The sequence below is a fragment of the Drosophila serrata genome, unplaced genomic scaffold (genome assembly GCF_035046125.1).
Source record: "Drosophila serrata isolate PLE 108 unplaced genomic scaffold, ASM3504612v1 contig_347, whole genome shotgun sequence".
Taxonomy (NCBI): domain Eukaryota; kingdom Metazoa; phylum Arthropoda; class Insecta; order Diptera; family Drosophilidae; genus Drosophila; species Drosophila serrata.
The window spans coordinates 3,152,763-3,168,222 of NW_028257245.1; the positions used below are offsets into that span (position 1 = coordinate 3,152,763).

General features: G+C 41.3%; 4 protein-coding genes and 1 long non-coding RNA gene across 17 annotated transcripts; 3 read left to right on the forward strand and 2 right to left on the reverse strand.

Annotated features, from left to right (window-relative positions):
• The first annotated feature begins 100 nt into the window (after positions 1 to 100).
• Tengl4 (Testis EndoG-Like 4) lies at positions 101 to 1,514 on the forward strand. The gene is made up of 3 exons (XM_020959911.2): positions 101 to 393; positions 449 to 622; positions 673 to 1,514. Exons 1-3 carry the CDS (start codon positions 241 to 243, stop codon positions 1,468 to 1,470), a joined length of 1,125 nt encoding a protein of 374 aa, XP_020815570.2. The 5' UTR covers positions 101 to 240; the 3' UTR covers positions 1,471 to 1,514.
• Positions 1,515 to 2,941: 1,427 nt separating this feature from the next.
• LOC110189715 (putative pyruvate dehydrogenase E1 component subunit alpha, mitochondrial) lies at positions 2,942 to 5,139 on the reverse strand. Its single transcript, XM_020959905.2, has 2 exons — positions 4,887 to 5,139; positions 2,942 to 4,746 (listed from the first exon to the last, which is right to left on the reverse strand). The coding sequence occupies exons 1-2, from the start codon at positions 5,022 to 5,024 to the stop codon at positions 3,070 to 3,072; spliced, it is 1,815 nt and encodes a 604-aa protein (XP_020815564.2). The 5' UTR covers positions 5,025 to 5,139; the 3' UTR covers positions 2,942 to 3,069.
• A 1,746-nt stretch (positions 5,140 to 6,885) lies between these two features.
• Positions 6,886 to 10,213, forward strand: Spn42Da (Serpin 42Da). 10 transcript variants are annotated; one of them, XM_086838172.1, is made up of 7 exons: positions 6,929 to 7,027; positions 7,181 to 7,592; positions 7,673 to 8,604; positions 8,672 to 8,813; positions 8,917 to 9,466; positions 9,538 to 9,684; positions 9,748 to 9,999. In XM_086838172.1, the coding sequence occupies exons 3-5, from the start codon at positions 7,744 to 7,746 to the stop codon at positions 9,090 to 9,092; spliced, it is 1,179 nt and encodes a 392-aa protein (XP_086694298.1). In that variant the 5' UTR covers positions 6,929 to 7,027; positions 7,181 to 7,592; positions 7,673 to 7,743; the 3' UTR covers positions 9,093 to 9,466; positions 9,538 to 9,684; positions 9,748 to 9,999. The 10 variants fall into 10 exon arrangements, with proteins under 10 accessions (XP_086694296.1, XP_086694297.1, XP_020815108.2 ...); XM_086838170.1 differs by lacking the exon at positions 7,181 to 7,592 and having other exon boundaries at positions 6,886 to 7,027; XM_086838174.1 differs by lacking the exon at positions 8,917 to 9,466.
• LOC110189395 (uncharacterized) lies at positions 9,910 to 10,568 on the reverse strand. The gene is made up of 2 exons (XR_002319948.2): positions 10,210 to 10,568; positions 9,910 to 10,142 (listed from the first exon to the last, which is right to left on the reverse strand). It is a non-coding gene; the product is annotated as an uncharacterized LOC110189395 (long non-coding RNA).
• LOC110189393 (nose resistant to fluoxetine protein 6) lies at positions 10,237 to 13,556 on the forward strand. 4 transcript variants are annotated; one of them, XM_020959442.2, is made up of 10 exons: positions 10,237 to 10,468; positions 10,530 to 10,985; positions 11,368 to 11,511; positions 11,575 to 12,116; positions 12,188 to 12,267; positions 12,320 to 12,433; positions 12,488 to 12,828; positions 12,888 to 13,030; positions 13,080 to 13,194; positions 13,247 to 13,556. In XM_020959442.2, exons 1-10 carry the CDS (start codon positions 10,378 to 10,380, stop codon positions 13,300 to 13,302), a joined length of 2,082 nt encoding a protein of 693 aa, XP_020815101.2. In that variant the 5' UTR covers positions 10,237 to 10,377; the 3' UTR covers positions 13,303 to 13,556. The 4 variants fall into 4 exon arrangements, with proteins under 4 accessions (XP_020815101.2, XP_086694293.1, XP_020815102.2 ...); XM_086838167.1 differs by having other exon boundaries at positions 13,080 to 13,188; XM_020959443.2 differs by having other exon boundaries at positions 13,097 to 13,194.
• Positions 13,557 to 15,460: the final 1,904 nt, after the last annotated feature.

The following is a 15,460-nucleotide window of genomic DNA, read 5'->3' on the forward strand; positions in this document are numbered from 1 at the left end:
TAACCAAAATTCGTGTTCTATTTAAGTCCTTGCAACACTGATCTTGATTTAAAATGATCTGTGTATATTGGGTCATTATTTGCAAACTAGAATATGAACATCTTAGCCTTAATTGTCAATACAAACAAACGTTTAATTCTCTTATTGACTTTAGAAATGTTAAATTAAAAAAAAAATGTTTTTATTGGTTATAAAATTGATTGTCTCTTATGTACGAAAGCAAAAGCTGAAAGTGCTATAATGTATGGTACGGCAGCAATGTTTGTTTTAACTGGGACAGGCTGCTTCATGCTCGGTGCCCTTGCTCAGCAAACTATATCGCATAGAAGAATTAGGAAGGTCATGCTTGCCGATCCATATGTTTTTAAATGTCGCAATAATATATTTCAGGCAGTAAGTCCCCTAATGCTAAGGAACTATATAAATATGTTGTCATTCAATATCTCAGTTAGCATTCCTTGGGATTCAAAGGAAGGAACACATAATCACGAGTATCTTTTCAACGGAGACAGTGGATCAAGGAGAAACCAAGGAGACTCAACCAAGTAAAACCAAGTCGCGAGAAGGAGAATCCATTTTTACGAAACTCGGATTGTGGAGTCGTACGCAGGCTAACAAAATGGCAAGTCCAATTAAGAATAGGCAGAACCAAATATGATTGCGTTACCTTAGGTGGAGCTAATGCCCCTTCCCATGGGGCTGATAGATGGTCGAACTTATAAAAGTAAGCACGTTGACGGTATCATGAAGTACGGATTCCCAGGAGTGGATGAAATACATGTGTATAAGAATTTCGTACTTTCCTATGATCGCCGAAATCGGATTCCGCATTGGGTGTGTGAGCACGTCAAAGAAGACTGCTTTAAGAGTGTTGATGAAAAGACTCTTAATAAGCCGAATGAATATATGATGGATAGCAGCATTGCGACAACTTTCAGTCCAAATATGCGGGACTTTCGGAATAGCGACTGGGTCGGAGGTCACATGGCCTCTCCTCACAACTACAAATGCGACTACGAAAGTTTCGCCGAGACATACATGTTCCCCAATATAACACCCATCAGTCGGGATCTCAAGAACCACCTTTGGCGACGCTTGCAGATTTATGTCAGGGAACTGGCGGAAAAGTATGGTTCAGTACACGTGTACACCGGTCCCCTATTCATGCCCCAGAGGATCTCCTTCCGAAACTGGGCGGTCCGCCATCACGTGATGGGAATGAATACCGTCGCAGTACCAACTCACTTCTTTAAAATCATCATATGCGAGCTGCCTGATGATAAAGATGATCTACCTACCATGGAGGGCTTTGTAGTACCCAATGCCGCCGTCGACAAGGAAATGGATTTGCGAGCATTTTTGTCAGACATTCGGGATATTGAGCATTTCGCGGGTCTGAAATTTTATGAGGGGAAGCAAGGAATCCTAGACGAAACACTTGGTAATACACCCATCACCTACGATGCATAAACACAACTGTATATACTAATAAAAATTATAAATATAACAAGAAAGGAAGCTAACTTCGGCTCGCCGAAGTTTATATACCCTTGCAGATAGAACTTCTATGACTAGGAACCCATACAATATAAATTATATATACACTGCGCGTCATCAAATTAGCCCCCCTGAACATTCTCGGGTAATGTCCAATATTATCCGAACTATCAAGGCTAAAGCCATAGAACTTTTTTTGACAATACTTTTAATAATATTCTTCAAAATAAGATAAGGTACATAATGATAAGTATAACAATAATATTTTATTTATTTGAAAAGAAAATGTATACCAAAAATATGAATTTAATTTTGCGTCATCAGATTAGCGCCTGTAAATTCAATTTTAGTTATCTCGCGTAATTTTTGGCATACAGTTGTGAAATTTGTTGTGCTGATTAATTGAATAATTGTGTATAAACTGAGAATCAAAATGGGTAAAGGAACTGCCCTATCTTTAGAAGAAAAATCAAAGATCGAAGCCGTTAGTGAAAGTGGCTTATCTTTACAGAAAATGGCTGAAAAAATGGGAAGGCATCGAAAAACTATAGCCAGTTTTCTTAAAAACAAACTAGGCTATGTCAAAAAGATGAAAGGCGGTAACAACAGAGTAACAATGAAGTAATACCTGCATTTCATTCACCTTTACATATTATATTTGCAGTTTTACAGTCACAGATTTGCATTGTTCTCCACATCTAACGATCGACCTATACAGTCGTCAGATTTTCATAAAATTTGACACAAAATTTAAGATTGATATAAAATGGCAATACCTCAAACTTGGTGAAAATCTGTTGAAAACTGAAAATGTTATAATTTTTTGATGTCTTAATTTCTCGATCGTTCCTATGGGAGCTATATAATATAGATGTCAGATTTTCATAAAAATACACAAATCATAAAATTGTAGAATTATATGAAATGGCTATATATCAAATTTGACCAAATTCTGTTGAAAATTAAAAATGTAATATTTTTTTTTGTAAAAATTTTCCGATCATTCCTATGGCAGCTATATGATATAGTCGTCCGATCCGGCCCGTTCCGACATATATATGAGTGAGAGTATATAGAAGACTAACTGCAAAGTTTCATTCAGATAGCTTCAAAACTGAGAGACTAGTTGGCATAGAAACGGACAGACGGTCAGACGGACATGGCTAGATCGACTCGGCTGTCGATCCTGATCAAGAATATACTTTATATGGTCGGAGATGCCTCCTTCACTGCGTTGCAAACTTTTGACTGAAATTATAATACCCTGCAAGGGTATAAAAATGGGGAAACTTCTTTTTAGTTGGTTTATCATCTTATTGAGATTAGTACACTTAATGTTAAAATGCTTAATAAATAATATGCAGCAAAGGAATCTTTTAATAATTTCCAATTAATAAAAGTATCTTGCAAAGAAAAATGTATCATAAAACTGTATATAAATATATATTTTTTATGTATCCACGGTTTTATTATCATACAATATAAACAACATTTCTTATGCCTCAGTATTTTCAAATAAAAATTTTGCTAAGCGACCTAAATTTTGAGTTGGTCTAGTTTAAGTTACGAATACTACTTTTGTTTAGGGTTTGGATTTTTTGTGTTCGGGACAGGGCCAGCAGGTGCTTTTCCGACTGGATTCCCATCCTTACTTGGTGGCTTTTTAGGATCATCCTTGGGCTTGGCGTTGGTCACCGGTGGTGGTTTTCCTGCCATGCTGCTGGCTTCATTTTTCTTTACATCTGTAGTGGGGACATCTTTTTTAGCCTTGACTTCTTTTTCAGGCTTAACATCTTTTTGAGTCGTTACTTGTTTTGCAGCCTTGACTTCTTGTCCAGGCTTGACATCTTTTCCAGGCTTGACATCTTTTCCAGGCTTGACTTCTTGTCCAGGCTTGACCTCTTTTCCAGGCTTGACTTCTTGTCCAGGCTTGACATCTTTTCCAGGCTTAACTTCTTTTACAGCCTTGACTTCTTGTCCAGGCTTGACTTCTTGTCCAGGCTTGACATCTTTTCCAGGCTTGCCCTCTTTTCCAGATTTGCCCTCTTCTTCAGGCTTACCATCTTTACCCACCGTTTTATCTTTGGCTGCCTTCTCCATATTCTCCTTGGCCTTGGCCGCCATCATGGCATCACCGACGGGAACATCGTTGATCTCGGAGGCTGGAGTCTTCTTTGGCTTGCCAAAGCACACTTCGGCCAACTTAATATGCTCCAGATTATAGCCGGACACACCGCGTATCTTGGGCTCTAAGTTCTTGGCGGAGACATCAGCATAGAGCTCCTGCAACTCCACCTCCTTGCCCTCTAGGGCCTTCTTGCACTCTTCATCGACATGCTTCTTGATTTTGACATCCAATTCCTTCAGTTCCTCCTCGCACGTTAGGTCCAAGTCAAGGATCTGCTCGCGGAAGGTGTTGATCGGATCATTCGTCTCCCTCGCCTTTTGCACTTCCTCCCTGGAGCGATACGAGATGCCCGGATCGGACATTGAGTGGCCCACATACCGATAGGTGTTCATCTCGAGAACAATGGGTCCGTGCTCCAAGGCATAGTCCAACGCAAACTGGGTGGCAGTGCGAACTGCCAGCACCTGATTTCCATCCACCCATAACCCGGGTATGTACTGGCCCCGCTTATAGTAGTCCGTCATGGCAGAGGAGCGATCCGCCTTCGTGCCCATCCCGTATTGATTATTCTCGCACACGAAGATGGCGGGCAGGCACCAGAGCTTGGCCATATTGAATGCCTCGAACACCTGTCCCTGGTTGGCTGCCCCATCGCCATACAAAGTAATACAGACGCCGCCGTCATCCCGATAGCTGTGTGCCAATGCCACGCCGGCGCCAACGGGCACCTGGGCACCGACAATGCCATTGCCGCCGTAGAAATTGTCACAGTACAGGTGCATGGAGCCACCTTTGCCCCGGCTACACCCACTGCGGAAGCCAAGCAGCTCGGACATCATTTCGTACAGCGAAACTCCCATCATGTAGCTCCAGACATGGCAGCGGTATGCCGTTATCACCGTGTCCTGCTTGCGGAGCCGGGCCCTCATGCCCACGGCCACTGCTTCCTGGCCGCTGTACAGGTGGCAGAAGCCGCGGATCAAGCGCTGCTTGTAGTAGTTGCCGGCAATGGTCTCGAATCGTCGTCCCTCCACCATTTGGATGTACATGGTCAAGGCGTCATCTCGGGACAGTACCACTTCCAATGATGGGCCCGTGTCCAGGTTGTAGCACTTGAACGACTGCCGGAGGCAAGGGTGCTATAGCAATATTTCTGAGGCGTAATTACGAAACACATTCTTGTGCAGCAGGAAAACTACTTCCCCTTTCATATAAAAGTTTCCTCCTTTCGAAAGGATCTAGTCCTACATAATAGACTTACATTTTTCAGGGTCACACAGCTCGACTCGAGGCGTCGGATGGTCCGAAAGGCGACATTCTGGCCAGCAAGGCAATGATCTAATGGCGATCGGACTCCGTTGCACCGCAGCAGTGCACGGAGGTTAAGTGAATTTAACATTGTCCCATATACACTTAAATTTTGGTCAGATAAAATGTAAATATAAAAAAATAGACGACAAGTAATAAAAATGTATCTACGCTTTGGACTATGAGAATGATTTCAGGAAGTATGTTACATAGGAATAGCAATAGGAATATGATAGATTTGACAAAATGCTAATTTCTTTTCGTGGCGCCAAATGGTTATGGTTTGGCGCAATTCAAATCCTTCCCGGAATCTATCAGGTAATTTATTATAAATTATGGTCCTGACTTGCAGAACGTTTTAAATCAAGTTATGGTAACCAAAAATAATAATATAATTCAGAGCACAAGTTAGTTAACTCTGATGCCGATTGAGAACCTAGAGTTTAATGACGGGATCCTTATCCAGTTTGATAAACAGCAGATGCGGAAATGTTTCTTCTTCCATTGTTTCTTTGAAACTTTCGAACGTTTTAGTACATAAGGAAGGAAAACTGTGGATGTGTATGGGAGATGTAAGGTCGGTCAGTACTCCATCATCAAGGATATACCGGTTGCTGTGATCTTATTCGGTTACTTAATCTGATATTGTTTGTTTATCGTTTTTCTTTTCCCAATTAAGTTTTCAAGTAAACTATCAATCCCTCTTCATGTCAGTCCTAGCGCACATTACGTTGCAGTGTGCGTGATCAACAAGTCAATGAAAATTATGTCAGTAATTATATTCAGAAAAACTTGGCATCTAGTATTAACTCGAAAATTTCACCTAAGGTCTGTTGTGAGGTAGAATCTTTGGTCTTTTTATGAAAAGCATTTTGTTGGGGTTGATAGCTAGTGCGTTCAAATACTACTAGTATAAACCAATAATTATAAAAAATATATAATATATATATATAAACCAATAATTCTATCTTTACGATTATTGAGTTCTTACCATAAATTATTCCTACTAATTAGCCACATAAGGGGCAAAAAGTCTTCGCCTTGAGGTGTGTCGTTCTTCACAAATAATTGAGGTACAATTTAGTCTAAATTGGATTGTTATTATCCTCATCTTGATTATTGTATCTGTTCACAATTTGTACCTCTGTGGATTGAGGTAGTCCAGGATGAAGTCTGCCTTCAACGCGTCATCAAAGTCATCAAAGGACGGTGGTCTTTGTGTAATTCCTGATATTGAACGACTTTTCAAGGTAACACAAAACTTGGTCTACATTTGCTACTGATTTTCTGTCATTTTCGGATTTGATTATTGGGGATTTTACCAATAATATATCATTTACCAATAAGGAAGGAAATAAAGCTGACCAATACTCTTACGTGTGGAAGTGTGCTAATTCTCGGATTGCGTATAAAGACTACTTTGGATTCCGATCATTAAAGCGGTATGCCGACTTGGCTTAGACTGTCCAATATGTCAAACGAGTCTATAGCCTCCTGAAATTTTAATAATTCCATATTAACAATAACTGAGATAAATAAATGAAAAAATAATTAACTGAACAATTGTGATTAAGGGAGCATTCAAAGCCACCGCTAGCCTTTTAACTTTGTAGCAGTCCAAGTATTAGTTATGGTATTATTGCAATGTTTTTTTTTATTTTTTTAATATATTTACATACATATGTATGTTTGTATTGTTGCCTCTTTTGTTAAATATAAATTACTCCAACAGTTTTTAATTATGTTTCCATATTATTACATTTCAATACCAATCGTTTTTATTAAATATAACTAAACAAGAGCTCACAAAATATATATATGTAGGACTTTAAAGCATTAGATTTAGTTGGGAAATTGTAATGATTTCTTGTTTTGTCACCTTATCAGTTTGCTGCAAAAATTCCCATTATATTCAAAAACAAACCCATACTCAAGTACGGCTTTGACACGAGCTGATAAGGCAGCACCCAATAGTGATATGTCCGAAGTTAAGACAGTCTGAAACGCACATTTGAAGCACAAGGTTGACTGAGGCTTTATTAAGGATTAATACGACTAAAATAAGGAAAATGGAAAAACCTCTAAAGTTTTGTGGTAAGTACGGGAAGAAAGTACATTGTATTTATACCAAATGCAGTGTTAAGTCAAGTGCGAGCACTCTGCCGGCACACGTAGACTATGAGCAAAGCCAACTGTGTTTATTTTCCCCACACAAATGCTATTCCAACTTGGGTGTATTGTGGGTAGGCCGACCCCTACTGTAAATTCAAAGCGACGCTGGGCGAGCAGCGGTTCATGTGATTTCCAACGGAAAGCAAAACAGAGAGCACCGAGAGCACGGAGAGCACGGAGCACTTTGAAATGTTAAGAGAAAGCCCCCGATATGGGAACACAGAAATAAGAGCGAAACCTGTTGTTGTGTGGGGCATAAAAGCCATGGCGCTCGGCGAGAGCATTTAGTGTTTACTCAAACGCCAAATCAGAAAAGTCAAAGCGTCAGCTGCAATAACAAAGGAAAAGAAATCCAATCCGCTGGAGAAAGCATTGTGGGAAGCACTAATTATTGCCGGCTGTAAATCTACATTTCCGATAAGCGAAGCCTAAAATATTCCCGGCGCAACGGCATACCAGAGAGCTATCGTCAACACCACTCGTGGAGGTGACTCATCGGTCCACTGCAATTACATAAATTCATGAAATCAAGCACAACTCACCTGCCGTCCTCTTGGATCCTTTCAGCTTGCTGGCTGCTAGCGCTCATCCTCCTCGCCCTCTCCCCGGTCCCCTTGGTTCGCTGCTCTGACGTCACCATGGCTGACGCTGCCAAGCAAGAGTTCGCCCGCCGGCTGGCCATCTTCTCCATCAATGTGTACGGCAAGCTGTCGGCCCTAAAGTCTGGCGAGAACGTCGTCTTCTCGCCGTTCTCCATTCAGACCTGTGCGGCAATGGCCCGGGTGGGTGCCGAAGGTGAGACGGCCGCCCAGTTGGACAGCGGCCTCGGCCTCGCCTCGAACGATGTGGAGCAGATTGCCCAGGGCTTCCATCAGGTGCTGGCCGCCTACCAGGACAGCCAGATTCTGCGCATCGCCAACAAAATATTCATAATGGACGGCCACCAGTTGCGGCAGGAGTTCGACCAGCTGCTGACCAAGCAGTTCCTCTCGGCGGCGCAGAGCGTTAACTTCGCCAACAGCGCACAGGCCGCAGCGACGATCAACGGATGGGTGGAGCAGCGGACCAACCATCTCATCAAGGACTTGGTGCCGCCTAGTGCCCTGAATGCCGATTCGCGATTGGTCTTGGTCAATGCCATCCACTTCAAGGGCACTTGGCAGCACCAGTTTCCCAAGCACGGCACCCGGCCGGATACCTTCTACCTGAATGGTGAACGTAGCGTCCAAGTGCCCATGATGAGTGTGAAGGAGCGATTCCGTTATGCCGATCTTCCCGCTCTGGACGCTGCTGCTCTGGAGCTGCCGTATAAGGATTCAGACCTGTCCATGCTGATCATCCTGCCGAACAGCAAAACAGGTCTGCCTGCCCTGGAGGAGAAGCTGCGTTCCACGCCGCTCTCTCAGATTACGCAGGCGCTGCACAAGACCCAGGTGTTGGTCAAGCTGCCCAAGTTCAAGGCCGAGTTCCAAGTAGAGCTGTCGGAAGTATTCCAGCAGGTAAGGGTGGCAGAAGAAACCTTAGAAAGATATATATTTACATATGTCCTCCTACTCTTCTCTTCAGCTGGGCATGTCGAAGATGTTCTCCGATGGCGCCGAGTTCGGCAAGATGCTGCAGAGTCCCGAGCCGCTGAAGGTGTCAGCCATCATCCACAAGGCCTTTATCGATGTTAACGAGGAGGGAACCGAGGCTGCTGCTGCCACGGGTAAGTCTTTATGCTTCCTTTTCTATGATATCTCGGTTGCATCCATCATCACGTCTGCATGTCCCATTTGTTCATCCGTGTCTGTGTTCTTCCCATCCCGCAGGAATAGTGGTGCGCCGGAAACGCGCCATTATATCGCTGGAGGAACCTATAGAGTTCCTCGTCGATCATCCATTCACCTATGCCCTTGTCCATCAGGAGGAACTGCCCCTGTTTTGGGGCTCTGTTGTGCGACTAGAGGAGACACCGTTCGACTCCAGCGAGCATGACGAGCTGTGATAGTGTCTCATTTTAAGTCAGTATAAATAAAGGCAGCTATTTATATATATTTTTCAAGACGGATATTGTCTGATACTTTGGGACGACCTTTATTGAAGCATAAGCAACAAATTTTTAAGCCATAAAAGCATGCCCGGAAAGCACTTCATAGACAGCATTGAATTAGCCATAGCCATAGCCCATCAAAAACTTCGCCCAGACATTCCCGTATAACAACTATATTTAAATTGCAGCTATGGTTATGTGTTTCGCTACGAGTGTCATTTGCACGCCAGAGGAGCCTATACTATTTCATGTCCAGCATCCCTTCACCTTTTATGTAATTAATAGGGAATCATCCGTACTGTTTACGGGAAAAATAGTTACTCTCTAAAGTCAGTAATCCAACATCAAACTTCATCACTGAATTCACAGTGCTCGTAACGAACTTCATCTAAATTTACAGGTATGGTCATGATGCTCTGCTCGATGCCCATGGCCCAGCCGGATCCCAGACATTTCTATGTTGATCATCCATTTAACTACTATATTCTCAACAAGGACTCCGCCGTTCTATTTGCTGGTCACATTCAGAAGCTCTAAGCAATACTGGGTACATTACTAACAACCAATCAACCATATACGTTTCGTGTCTCACATCGCATTTGATTTTCAGGTGTGATCGAAATGCGCATGCTAATGCCGGACTGGGAGCCCACGCTCTTCTATGTCGAGCATCCATTCAGGTTTTACATTGTCAATGTGGACGACACGCTTCTGTTTGCCGGCAGACTCGTAACGCTGCAATCAAACCCAACATAATATGCTTAAGACTGCGCACAATCAAAGATCTTATATTTACACTTTACACTTTTCTACTAACCAAGCATGTAATAAATTAGACCCTCAATAAAGTCAACGCAACTCAGCCATGTTCTACATCGCCTCCACAGGATTCCGGGTGATGCCAGTGGCGGGTTTCAGGCGCCATCACTTCGTTGCCAACCATCCGTTCGTTTACTACGTGAAGTCGCAAATTGATCTCCCGATCTTTGCCGGGCGACACTTGGGCTAAGCAATTAGGAGGTTAAGTTTAATGAAATAAGCAACAAATGAAATGAAAATAAATGGCTGTCACCTAATAGCTGTGATTTCGTCAAGTCCAAGTGATTTAAAGAAATAAAGTTCGAAGCTCATCCAGGCTTGACGGTTTGACACGCATAGCTAAGGCGCTTGAGGCACCGTAGCTGATCAAGCAGAGCAGGCAAATAGTTGTTCTTTAAGTTCTGAGCTCTACACTCGAAAGATGCTCCTCCATTCTCCTCCACAATTTGGGACTCTGCTCACAATTTTGTTCTCTGTGGCGTATGGGGATTTTTCACCAGGTTCCTTTAATTGTGAGTAAAAAGGAACGCTCCCATTGCTACGGGATAATACAGGAGGAGCTCCATCCCACAGTGTCCCTGTACAGACAGATGCCCGCTCTGTATCAACTGGATGACTACGATCTCTGTCTGGACAACACCTCTGGCAGCTACTGTTTGGCTTATGTGGAGATTGAGCCCAATGTGAGCTCCACTTTGTGGCACCTTATCGATTCAGTGTCGCGTGACTCAAAGCACCGTTTCCGCCACGATGTTGTCTTCCGGGGCGTGTGTCTGGAGCGCTGTATACGCTCTCTCAACGACACTTCTGCTGGAGCTCTAAAGCGATACGAAGGAAGAGGTGTCCAGGACGAACAGTTGAGCACATACTTCATGCAGGTGCACCGGCGAGCTTCAGACGCAGATGACCGTCGCCTTTATAGTGAACTCGTCAACAATTGCCTAAATCTCGAATTTAGTCAAAAGTTTTCCCTCCAAGTCAGCAGCCAGATCGAGTATTGTGTATCAGCGGATGATCACTTGGAGCTGGGTATGTTCACATTTCAATTCGCAAGATATCACCATAGTCTATAAAATTATATGATCAAAACTAAATGAATTAAAGTAATATATAAATGTAAATCGGTTTTAATGGAGCTTATGATATCATTTGAAAATAGTCACGAAGACATCCCCAAATCGATTTACTATTAGATCATTCATATGAAACAAATATTTGAAGTGAAATGGACTGATTCATTGTCTTAACATTAAACGGAGTAGATTGTTGTCCCTGAAGCTTTTGATATTTCAGAAAAATTCATCGCATAAAGTAATTAAAATGTATGGGCGTTATGCCTCTTGTTGCTATAAAATCATTTGTTTACCTCAGCGATACATCCTTTAAAAATATAGATTTTGTCTATACACAGATGCTCTTGATCTGACTGCTTACACTGTCGGGTTTATCATCGTCTTGCTAACGTTGTGCTCATCCATTTATGATTATTGTTTAAGTAATCGCGACCCCTGCCAGCTAGCAGAAAATTTCTATAGGAAGCATTTAAAGACTCGCAGTAAGTAGAGAACCTGTACAGTAACAAGTTGGATTTTTCAAGTAACCTTTCAACATCCAACAGAACAGCAGTTTCTTACATCATTTTCACTTCCTCGGAATTACTACCGACTGGCCAAGCCGCATAACACAGATTTCGCAAATGATTTAAGTTTTTTCGACGGTTTCCGTATAATTGGGGTTTTCATCGTTATCCTGGGCCACGTTCTAATGGTTTTCATGACTACCGCGATTGAGAATCCCGAGTACTACGAGCAGTTCATTTACTCGTTTTGGTCATCAATTACTCAAAACGGCCACGTGGCCATCCAAATATTTTTCGTAATGAGCGGCTTCCTACTTTACGTGGATTTCACTGAACGCCAGCTCGTCAGCCCGAAGTCAGACACTCTACAGTGCATCGCGGTATACTTTCGCTTGTTCTTTTACAGATACTTTAGACTCATCCCGTCAGTTCTCGCCCTGATCCTGTTCAACGGTACAGTTTTGGTTCGCCTGCAGGACGGGCCGTTTTGGCGGCACGTGACCGAACCCGAGCGGGTGTTTTGCCGGACCAATTGGTGGAAGAACGTCTTCTTTGTGACCAACCACATGATGGAGTACAGTGTGCGTTAACAATACTCAAATGTAGAAGTCCTAGCTTCTTTAAGACAATTATTTTCCCATTACTGCTTTAGTGCTCCCACCAGACCTGGTATTTGGGGGCAGATATGCAGCTGTTCGAGCTATTCCTGATCGTGATAATCATTAGCAAAAAGTAAGGAAGACAAACTCCTGCGCCATTTCTCTTCTAACTTCCTTCTTTTCAGACACCCGAGGCTGGTCAAACCCATCTACATAACACTGATGGCACTTGCAGTAGCCGTTCCCGCCATTTTGACCTACGCTCTCAAGTTGGATGCTGTCTACCATACTACTCCGGAGTGGGTTAACGCAAGTTGGAAATAAACATTCCGCTGACATTTCTTACTTCCTAGGACCTACCGCTTCTTGTTCTTCCGGCACTCGGACACCTTTTACCAGATTTACCCGACCTTCTACGCGAATCTTAGTGGATACCTATTTGGTTTCATATGTGGTCACCTCTACCTGAGCCAGCGTTCCAAGGCGACCATTCTTCGGGGACAACTGAAGTATAAGCTGGCCATGTGGCTGCTGATATCAGCAGGGCTGGTAATACTCTCCTCTGGATATATATTTATTTACTTCGACTTCGCCAAGCCTTCGATCTGGCTGGCCGTATATGCAGGACTCTACAAAAACCTGTGGGTGCTAATCTGCGCAGGTTTCGTTTTTCTCATGTCCTGTAAGATGGGAGGTATGTGAAACGATTTGGATTCTTTTTGATATTTGAAAACATTCACCAATATTCAACAGGAATTGCATACAGATTCTGTACTTTGCCTGTGTTCCGACCGCTGGCAAGGACCTCCTTTCAAGCTTATCTGTGGCACGTTGTAGTCCTGCGCGTGGTTACAGGATACTTCAGGCAGCCGAGCCATGTGTCCACCGTATTCTTGGTAAGCGTATTATTTAACCAAATTAACAAAATCTTGAACTTTAATTTAGATTTGCTGCGTGATAAGCGCGTTTGTTGTGTCGCTATTTGTTGCGTTTTTAATGGCCCTGCTGCTGGAATATCCTCTCGGAGAGGTTCTGCGCTGCCTGTTGAAACCCCGTACAAGTATTTAGTAACGTTCGTTTGTTAGTTTTTAACTAATTTCCAAAATTTTTAGGCAAAAATGAGATCAAAACAGAAATTCAAATGGCGAGCGCCCAGTCAGCTGCTTAGAGTGACCGTAATTCGGCGGCAGGGTTAAAGGGCTAAAATGCGTTAAGACATTCACACGGAACCGGCAACACAAAGATTTAAGGCATTCACAGTAAACATCCAGCATTGTGGCGGCACTATTTGAAATTCACACATTTATTTTAAAAGTATATTAAAATTAAGTTTTCCCAGATGATTTATGTGATTGGTCAATAGTTGACTTAAGTAAATTGGAAGTACTTAGGAAAAATAAATAAATGGAGACTAATTAGGAATTTTCTACAGCATCGTCTACTTTTAACAATAATTAGACTGTGCCTGGAGCAATTGTATCAGATCTGTGGGCCCACAAAGAGGATTTCAAGTATTAACAAAGATAGAAAAAGGAAACTGGGTTAACTTTTTAATCAATTTTGTGCCACTCAGAAGAACTTTCTTGGATGGATGAAACTAATAAAAATTATAAGCCTTTAGTAATATTAACCACCTAATTTAACCTTTATTAATTTCAGGCTGTGCCTATTGCATTATTTATTTGCGTTATTGACTCTTGATTATTCGGGAGTTTCCACAAAATCACATACCTAACTTTAATCCGATAACGATAGTATCGATTCGCATAGGTATTGCATGTGTTATCAATGATAACAAGTGTATGAATTCTATCATCTTTTTCTAGTAATATTTAAAAATTATTAAGTTTAATGCTTTACTAGGAATGTTATTTATTTTATAATTGAAAATAAAATCTATCGGTTAAATTCATATGGAGAGCAAAATAATACATGATATATTAATAATTCTAATTTGCACCGATACTCTTTTGTTTATCAAAAGAAATATCCGTCATAAAGTAAAATACTTAATAAACAGTCCTTTAGCAAAACTTGGAAAGAAAATTGTAACTCAAGTTCCTCTAGACTGCATTATTGAATTGGATGTCATTCCAAAATTGTTATTTGGAATTGTAAATAATAAAATGAATAATAAACTTATAGTTTATAAACTAAGTAAGAAAGATTGTCAGAATGTTTGAAATCGACGAAAAGTTACGTACGTCCCAGCCGAGTTTGCTCGAAAGCCAAGGACATTGGATGATTTGCTGCATTGGAAATCCACGAAATTACAGTGTTAAGTTTAAAATTAAAAATAAAATATAAAGCATTCTTTCATAATTCTAAGAAAAATACGTCATGGAAGACAATTTAATAAAGAATATGTTAGAAAAAAAATTTGTCTAAAATGTTAATAATTAACTTAACAGTTTGTGTTTAAAGTTTGAATTTGAATATTTTATGGGGTGTACGCAGAGATATGCGTTTGAGTGTATGTGCAGATATTTATTTTTTTTTTAAATTGGCGTCAATGTTAGTGCGTGCAACGTTGTCGATGTCGTCGTCGGCGTCGAAGCCGCCAAAGCCGAATTTAGCCACTTCTACTTTGTGCGCGTGAAGTGAAGAGTGAATCCGCAGTTAGAAAATAAAATTATTGACAAAATGCCTGCAGGTAGACCTCCCTCAATTGCCAATGGCTTAATTATTGACGCCGTTATGAAATATAAATGTGATTTAATGGACTTAAATGGAAATATTGTTCCACCCAGTAATACTAGAAAACAAAGTTCAATCGGCCACTATAATTCATACGTGATTAACAATCGTTCTGACCTGAAAATGTTAATAAGTGGAAAAGTGTCGTCTCCCAGCAAAATGATTAACACGAATGGCGAGTTCTCGGAAAACGAATCTGATGATTCCGACTTTGAAAATGAAAGCTTCCGATTTTTAATGACTTTTACCAAGTCAGAGTTCGATCAGCTTATAATGGAAACTTCAAAGAAGTACAAGGACAATAAAGGTGCTGTTCGCCAAAGGGTTTTAAATATCCTGCATCCTCAAAAATGGACTGAACTTTTTGCTAATTTTCGAATTTCGACTGTCCCAAGGATATCATTTTAAAAACCATTTTATCAACTCTGACAAGGCGACAAGAAAATTTCAAGGTATGTACTACATACATATGTACATTCATACATACATATGTTTAAAACCAAAAGCTTACAAAAAATGAACCCCTCTTGCAAATCATTTTTTTAATTTTTTTTTAACTTTTAATATATGTATGTATATACATATTTACATACGTAAATATGAACATATTACATACATACATACATAAA

Coding starts and splice junctions, on each gene's coding strand:
- Tengl4 (XM_020959911.2), top strand. CDS start 241: ATGTATGGTACGGCAGCAATGTTTGTTTTAACTGGGACAGGCTGCTTC. Junction 394..448: donor GCAATAATATATTTCAGGCA/GTAAGTCCCCTA, acceptor TCAATATCTCAG/TTAGCATTCCTTGGGATTCA. Junction 623..672: donor GTACGCAGGCTAACAAAATG/GCAAGTCCAATT, acceptor GCGTTACCTTAG/GTGGAGCTAATGCCCCTTCC.
- LOC110189715 (XM_020959905.2), bottom strand. CDS start 5,024: ATGTTAAATTCACTTAACCTCCGTGCACTGCTGCGGTGCAACGGAGTC. Junction 4,747..4,886: donor GCTGTGTGACCCTGAAAAAT/GTAAGTCTATTA, acceptor TGCCTCCGGCAG/TCGTTCAAGTGCTACAACCT.
- Spn42Da (XM_086838169.1), top strand. CDS start 7,627: ATGAAATCAAGCACAACTCACCTGCCGTCCTCTTGGATCCTTTCAGCT. Junction 8,605..8,671: donor TGTCGGAAGTATTCCAGCAG/GTAAGGGTGGCA, acceptor TCTTCTCTTCAG/CTGGGCATGTCGAAGATGTT. Junction 8,814..8,916: donor CGAGGCTGCTGCTGCCACGG/GTAAGTCTTTAT, acceptor CCCATCCCGCAG/GAATAGTGGTGCGCCGGAAA.
- LOC110189393 (XM_020959442.2), top strand. CDS start 10,378: ATGCTCCTCCATTCTCCTCCACAATTTGGGACTCTGCTCACAATTTTG. Junction 12,117..12,187: donor ACCACATGATGGAGTACAGT/GTGCGTTAACAA, acceptor TTACTGCTTTAG/TGCTCCCACCAGACCTGGTA. Junction 13,031..13,079: donor ATGTGTCCACCGTATTCTTG/GTAAGCGTATTA, acceptor ACTTTAATTTAG/ATTTGCTGCGTGATAAGCGC.